Source organism: Pinus tabuliformis, chromosome 1_1, assembly GCF_031772625.1.
Source record: "Pinus tabuliformis cultivar Carrire ecotype Pingquan chromosome 1_1, CPIR1, whole genome shotgun sequence".
NCBI lineage: Eukaryota > Viridiplantae > Streptophyta > Pinopsida > Pinales > Pinaceae > Pinus > Pinus tabuliformis.
This window is the reverse complement of record NC_142297.1, coordinates 187,783,589-187,791,665: the sequence shown is the minus strand read 5'-3', so window position 1 is coordinate 187,791,665 and position 8,077 is coordinate 187,783,589. Positions and strand designations below refer to the sequence as shown.

At 42.3% G+C, this 8,077-nt stretch overlaps 1 protein-coding gene across 3 annotated transcripts; it reads left to right on the top strand.

The window, feature by feature from the left end:
* The first annotated feature begins 526 nt into the window (after positions 1-526).
* On the top strand, positions 527-7,281 carry LOC149212167 (disease resistance protein Roq1-like). 3 transcript variants are annotated; one of them, XM_089391745.1, is made up of 6 exons: positions 529-1,664; positions 1,771-2,878; positions 3,020-3,310; positions 3,467-4,822; positions 5,057-6,063; positions 6,222-7,281. In XM_089391745.1, exons 1-4 carry the CDS (start codon positions 610-612, stop codon positions 4,646-4,648), a joined length of 3,636 nt encoding a protein of 1,211 aa, XP_089247871.1. In that variant the 5' UTR covers positions 529-609; the 3' UTR covers positions 4,649-4,822; positions 5,057-6,063; positions 6,222-7,281. The 3 variants fall into 3 exon arrangements, with proteins under 3 accessions (XP_089247872.1, XP_089247871.1, XP_089247870.1); XM_089391746.1 differs by having other exon boundaries at positions 527-1,664; positions 3,026-3,310; positions 3,467-6,063; XM_089391744.1 differs by having other exon boundaries at positions 3,467-6,063.
* Positions 7,282-8,077: the final 796 nt, after the last annotated feature.

The following is an 8,077-nucleotide window of genomic DNA, read 5'->3' as shown; positions in this document are numbered from 1 at the left end:
GCAGGTTGGGAAAAGGTGGGAGGTGAACGTATACAATGGGTCGTCTCGGTGATTTGCCTATCATATGTATTTAAAAGATTTGCAATACTGTAAAGATGAGTCCTTCGAAATGTTAGAACGGGTGAAATATATGTGACACTCATCAAATTTGAGAAATGAGTTTGTTTTGAAATTCCAATTCTAACTAAGCCGAGTAGTACGCAAATCGAGGTGGCCAAAATTCCTATTGAAAATCCAAATTCCAGTATCTTAGTCGTTGAAAGCGGAAGAGTACGCAATCGAGGTGGCCAAAAATTCCAATTGAAAATCCAAATTCCAGTATATTATGATATTGGGAAACCAACGAAATCAAAGACACAGCGAAGCCAGGCCCCACGGGACCCAAGGAAGCGACAGAGATGCAGTGGGTGCATAACCGCGCATTAACCACGGTGAAGGGCTTGTTCTAAGGTTAGATGCATATATATGCACACGAGACGATTCAGGCTTTTCGAAACCCCTGATTCATTTTCATCCCTTCAAATTTGTGTCGACCATCCCTTCCCATTTCTATTTACCAATTGGCAAACCGCTGCATCCTCCACAGTTGCCACCACATCTAACACTGCAATGGGTTCATCTTGTTGCATCCTTGCCTCCCCCTCCACCGCAGAAGTGGGTGCATCCTGCTGCAACGATCCATGCGCCTCCGCCAACGCCGCATCCTCCTCCACCGCTGCCTCCTCCTCCACCGCTGCAGTGGGTGCATCCTGTTCCACCTATCCATGCGCCTCCACTGCTGCATCCGTCTCCACCGCGGAAGTGGGTGCATCCTACTCCACCGATCCATGCGACTCCATTGCTGTATTGGGCGCATCCGCCTCCAGCGCCGCATCGTCCACCGCTGCCTCAGCCTCCAGCGCCGCATCGTCCACATCCTGCTCCAACTATCCATGCGCCTCCACAGCTGCATCCGCCTCCACTGCAGCATCCTCTACCGTTCCCTCCACCTCCACCGCGGAAGTGGGTTCATTCGCATCCACTACCGATCCATGCGCCTCCACTGCTGTACTGGTTGCATCCACTTCGAGCGCCGCATCCTCCTCCACCGCTGCCTCCGCCTCCAGCGCCGCGGTGGGAGCATCCAGCTCCACCGATCCATGCGACTCCACCGCCGTAACGAGTGCATCCGACTCCACCGTTGCCTCCGCCTTCATCGCTTCTCAGTCGTACCACGTTTTCATCAACCATAGAGGTGTTGATGTCAAGAAAACCTTCGCCAGGTCTCTCTACCTTCGTCTTCACGACAAAGGTTTGAGGGCATTTCTGGATCAACCTGAAATGCAACCCGGATACAATTTCGTTGATCAAATAGAACATGCTATTAAAACTGCCACCGTCCATGTGGCGATCTTCTCTCCTAATTACGCTGATTCACGTTGGTGCTTGGATGAACTCGTATGGATGTTGCAGTCAAATACTCCTATTGTCCCTGTGTTTTACGGTGTCACGCCTGCTGACCTTCGGTGGACGACGGGAAAGTATGCTGAAAAGCTAAAACAACTGGCACAGAAGACAAATGATAATGGGACGCCGCGATATGACTCCAGCACCATTGAAAATTGGAGAAAAGCACTTTCTAGGGTTGCAGACAATCACGGTTTCGAGTTGGAGGTGCGCAATGGGTGAGAACTCAGCCTTGACTTTCTCGATATGGCAGTATTTTATTTTTGATAAATAGACATAAACGTTTATCTCACTAGTTTTATTTATTTTCTTGTCAATAACCAGTGAGGAGTTGGGTTTGGAGCTGCTAGACAAGGTAGTTGAATGTTTGTCGGAAATGGTGAAAAAACCAGACCTGCACGTGGCCGAATATCCAACAGGTTTGGATGACAAGATGTCAGACTTTGAGAATACAGTCCTGTTGCAGCAACCGCAAAGCGGAAAACCTCAGATCGTGGGGATCACAGGGTTAGGTGGAGTAGGAAAATCAACGTTAGCAAAACAGTTCTTCAATAGGAAGAAATCAGATTATCCTAAATCCTGCTTTTTATCTGACATCAAAGATGGGTCTTTAACTTTGCTGCAGACACAACTTTTGAAGGATTTGGCTCGAATCGATAAGCCAATACACACTGTTGATGAAGGTAAAGGGATGCTCATTGAGCATCTCAAAGAGATGCCCACAAAGCATCTCGAATCTTCTAAAGCTTTAATAGTTTTAGATGACGTAGACCATGAAGATCAGGTCAGAGCATTTTTGCCCCTTGAAGCCCTTGATTTCCTTGCTGGGAGTTTAATATTGATTACATCTAGAAATAAGGATATTCTCATAAGAGCAAGAGTGGCAATACCATCAATTTATATGTTGACTGGGCTTAACGCAGAATACTCGCGAGAGCTCTTCTGCTCCCATGCCTTCAACCAAACCTATCCGCCTCAGGTGTTTCAAGATCTTACAGATAGGTTTGTAAAATATTGTAACGGATTGCCCTTATCATTGAAAGTGATAGGGGCACATCTTTACGGAAAAAAAGAGATATCAAAGTGGGAAGACGAACTGGGGAGTCTTCCCACTGAGGTAAAGGGAAGGCTCAAAATTAGTTACGATGCCCTCGATCACCAGGAACAACAGATATTCCTAGACATTGCATGTTTTCTCAGTGGACAAAACAGAGATACAGCCATAAACATATGGAATGCATCAGGCTGGAAAGGAAGGCGGGGTTTTCAAAATCTACAGGATAGATGTCTCGTGGAAGTGGACAGTTCGAATTTGATCCATATGCATGACCATCTGCGAGATTTAGGAAGAGAAATCGGGGAGAAAACGTCGCCTTTTCGTCTTTGGCGTTGGACAGAGGACGTTATTGATTATTTATGGCAGCAACCATCTGTAAGTGTTCAGTAAATCAATCAATTTATAGATTAGTTGTTCAATTCATAAAAGTTTGGATCGGTTTTTAGTTCATGGTACTTTCCAAAAATAACCATCGTTTTAATTCATCGTCTTTTTTTACGATCGTTTTTCAAAAAGGATCAGTTAATGGTGCGGGGACTGAAGATGGATCGAACTGATTATAATAACTATAGTTATGTCTTGGGCCGTATTGGCACGATGACATTGCGATTTCTTGATACTGAATATGATGTTATGGAGCGCATTTTGGGGATGAAGTCGCCAGATAGGGAACGCATCTTATGGTTGCGTTGGAGAAAGTGTCCATACTCTTCTTTGCCTTCCTGGGTGTCCGTGAAAAATTTAAGGCATCTAGATGTGTCTGAGAGCGATCTCAATACATTGTGGCAAACTGAAAACCAATCACAGGTAATTAGAAATTTGTTGTGTTATCTTGGTATGTGTAGGCGATATTAATATCGTGCCACAACGTCTCAATAGATATCGAACGTCGTCTTTTTTGGAGATTGAACCGCCAACGGTTTTCTAATATCTTTCTTGTTGTTGAACCTTGAATATTTGCAGGTACCTTTGCAGCTGCCAGAATTTTTGGAGGAGTTGATAACAGAGAGTTGTGTGAAACTGAAGAGCATATCTGGATTGGAGCATACACTGAAGCTTCGGCTGCTAAATGTGAGATGGTGCTGTGAGCTGGAAGAGCTAAGTATGGAAACATTGACCTCTTTGGAGGAGTTTTGCGCAGTCGGCTGTGTGAAGCTTAAGCGCATAAGTGGGTTGGAGCAGTGTACAAAGCTTCGGGAGCTCAATGTTAGTGAGTGCTCAGAGCTCGAAGAGCTGCCGAGGATGGAAACGTTGACCTCTTTGGAGGAGTTTCACGCATATGGTTGTGTGAAGGTGAAGGTCATAAGGGAGTTGGAGCAGTGTACAAAGCTTCGGGGGCTCAATGTTGGTGGGTGCTCAGGGCTCGAAGAGCTGCCGAGGATGGAAACGTTGACCTCCTTGGAAGAGCTTTACGCATATGGATGTGTGAAGCTGAAGGTCATAAGGGGGTTGGAGCAGTGTACAAAGCTTCGGGGGCTCGATGTTAGTGGGTGCTGGGAGGTCGAAGAGCTGCCGAGGATGGAAACGTTGACCTCTTTGGAGAAGTTTTACGCACAGTATTGTGTGAAGCTGAAGGTCATAAGGGGGTTGGAGCAGTGTACAAAGCTTCGGCGGGTCGATGTTTCTTGGTGCTCAGAGCTCGAAGAGCTGCCGAGGATGGAAACGTTGACCTCTTTGGAGGACTTTCACGCACATCATTGTGTGAAGCTGAAGGGCATAAGGGGGTTGGAGCAATGTACAAAGCTTCGGGGGGTCGATGTTGGTATGTGCTTAGAGCTCGAAGAGCTGCCGAGTATGGAAACGTTGACCTCCTTGGAGGAGCTTCGCGCATATACTTGTGTGAAGGTGAAGGTCATAAGGGGGTTGGAGCAGTGTACAAAGCTTCGGAAGCTCTATGTTGGTGGGTGCTTAGAGCTCGAAGAGCTGCCGAGGATGGAAACGTTGACCTCTTTGGAGGAGTTTTACGCATCTCTTTGTGTGAAGTTGAAGGTGATAAGGGGGTTATGGCAGTTGACAAGGCTTAGAGTGCTAAAAGTTCGTAGGTGCTTGGAGCTAGAAGAAGTGGAAGGTGTTGAACAGTGTACGTGGTTGGAGGAGCTCGATGTCTCTGGATGTCCCAAATTACAGTGTCTGTTGTGGGAGTAAGAGGGGGACGAACTTCGCGGACGACTAAAGGCATGCGTGCTAGTTTACGTAAAAGCCAAGCAAGAAGAAGCCGGAAAAGCGAAGCAAGCAGAAGCGGTTGTCATAATACTGGAAATTATATATGGCGTTGTTATTAATTGTTATTTCATAGAACGAAGCTTTTCTATTTACATGGTAATCTTAATATTTATCTAAATGAAAATAAACCAAAGCAACTGTACCATCTCAAAGCCGGGGTATATATGAATAATGTGTATGATGCGTTTGATAATTAGTTAAATCAAGTATGCATACAGTATACCAGCCGAATTACTGATTCATGTTGTTTTTATTGTTTTTATTGTTTTTTACTGATTCATGTTGTTTTTATTGTTTACCCTCTGCTCACTTAGCTTCACTTTCCTGCAGCTCACATCTAGCAACACCTATAGATGAGATAACAGATCTAATGCTCGTGTTGCTGATATAGCAACCAGTAATCCGATAGGCAGATGCAGATCCAGTTCTATCTGGGAGAATTGCTCCATGACCTGTTGTAGATGTTTGCATAGAGAAAACACCCATCCCAGAGTACACTTACATTTATTTGGGAGGAGCCATCAATGTCATGACGAAAGACATCATGGAGAATTTAAATCTTCAAAGGATGTCAAGGCAAACCTCCATTGTTCTTCAAATGGTCGACAAGTCCGCTATTAAGCCGAAAGGGATCCTAGAAGATGTGTTTTGATTATCAAAAAGAATCCTAGATGTGCTTTGATTATCAAAATTCCTCCAGAAGTCCCAAGCTGAGCTCATGACTACATAAGATGAACGACTCAGAATAACATATGAAATTCTCAATAGTATGAAAATAATCAAATTACAAGCATGGGAAGAAAAATTCAAGGAGTTCATAGAAAATCTTTGAGTTGTCGAGCTCAAATTGTTGTTTTGCACAGGTTAATAGAACACATGGCACCATACTCTACTGGATGTCACCCATCATTACTGCATCCATGGTTTTTGCAGGGTGTGCTATCATAGGTGATCCACTGTTAACTGCCATGTCCATATTTACAGTCTTGCAATATTCCATGTCATGCAAGAGCCAATGAGAATGCTAGCTGACGTTTTGGCTATATTAATTCAAGTTAAAGTCTTTCTAGATCGTCTGGACAAGTTATTACAAGATGCTGAGCTGAGACAGGATGTTGTTGTGAGGAAAGCACTCGCTGGATCCCAGTATATCATCGAAATTCTTCAAGGTATATTGAGTTGGGATCGGGAGTCTTCACTGCAAAAACTAACATTGAAGGGAATAAATCTGCAAATTAAAAAAGGGAGAAAAGGTAGCAATTTGTGGCTCAGTGGGATCAGTGAAATCTGCTCGGCTATATACAATTGTTGGAGAAATCCCAAAAAATTCAGGAAATGTAAGTTGAACATAAACTATTCTTGAGCAGCACTAACCATTTAATAGTTCAACAGAAATTTAGATGCAGTTTCTTTGCTTTCTATAGTTTGTTTTGTAGCACATATATTTATTTATATAGAAATTCTTCCATAAACTTTTTGATTGCACTGCGTGCAGGTTCAAGTGTATGGTAGTGTTGCCTACTTGGCACAAACAGCTTGGATTCAGAGTGGGACTGTCAAAGATAACATATTCTATGGGAAAAAAATGGACAAAATTCAGTACATGAAGGCAATAAAAGATTGTACATTAGACCAGGATATAGAGAGCTTTGCTTCAAGACTCAAATGGTTGTCTTCGGTAACAAAGGTTTAATGGGTCTCGTTCTGTTGTTTGTTTTAAGTTCATAGTCTTGTTTTCTAGTTGTAAACTGTGCAACTGCTCCATATACAGTAAGCCTAACGAGTTATTTCGTGTTAGTTTAAGGAAGCTTGTTACCAGGTGCAGTGTGAATTAAGGTTAATATGCCAGGAGATACATTAGAATTCCATGGTTTGCTTGTTTAATGTAGCCTTCTTTCACTTGTTTATTTTAAGTTCACAGTCTTGTTTTCTAGTTGTAAGCCCTCCAACTGCTCCATATACAGCAAGCCTAACGAGTTATTTTTTTTTAGTTTAAGGAAGCTTGTTACCAGTTGCAGTATACATTAAGGTTAAATATATGGCATGAGATATATTTGATTTCCATAGTTTGCTTGTTTAATGTAGTCTTCGTTCAGATAATAGAATCTATTTTCAACAGAAATAGTTGAAATGTTGATGAAGGTTTAAAGGATCACTCTAGCCGGGGAGAATGCTATTCCAAGATTTGATCAAGATGCATACAATCAGATCGTTAGAAATGCCAATCTCCGACTGCCAGAAGATGGTCACAACACCACAGTGGAAGCCAGGTGTGCATTCACTTATTTGAGAATGAGCCAGCATTTGTTTCAACCTGAAAATTGGAGGTTATTCGTCTCATTTGTTGGAAAAATAGCACAAGGAGGGACCTCAAATTCATAGGAGCAAGAACATAGAGATACAGACTCATTTGTCTATGCCACGGTCCCATTGGTCCAAGAGGATGCTGCACTCATGCATAATTAGGCCTAAAGCACACCTTTTTGTAGAGCAGACAAAATATGAATGTAGCAGGCAAAATCTGAATGTAAAACATACTTATCGTTGGAATTAAACTAATGTGTTGTTTCACCTATCCTGCTCCTCCATGTGGTCTTGTGCAAATACAGGCTTTTAATGGCTATGCTCCTGCTCCTCCATGACTACCAGTGCAGCACAATTAGCCTTTATTACATTAACATGGCCACTGGATATTATAATACCCGGTTCCGAGATGGGTATCGGCCAATAGCTTCCATGTTTTGTAGGCATGGGGTGATTTTCAATTTTTACTTGCATTGAAATGAAGGATTGGGAATAGCCAAGAGATGCACAAAGCTCCCCAGAGAAGCTGATCAAACAGGTCATCCTTGCAACTCGGAAAGATGGGTCTCTCTAGCCGGGAAGAATGCTCTTCCAAGATTTGATCAAGATGCATACAATCAGATCGTTAGAAATGGTCATAACACCATAGTGGAACCCATGTGTGCATTCACTTCTGATTTGAGAATGAGCTACCATTTGTTCCAGCCTGAAAATTTTGTCAGAAAAATGGCACAAAGAGGGGCCTCAAATTCATGGGAACAGGAATATAAAGATACAGACTCACATGTCTATGCCACGGTCCCATAGGTCCAAGAGGCTGCTGCACTCATCTATAATTAGGCTTATACCTAATTATAAGTGTAAATTTATAAATATTATATTCATAATTATAATATTTTATTTTACTGTTTATTAATATTAATATTTATAAATTAATGAATATTACATTTATAATTATAATTATAATTATAATATTTTATTTTTTATTAATATTAGTATTCATATTCATAAATTTATATTTATTAGATGAAATTTATATTTATTAAA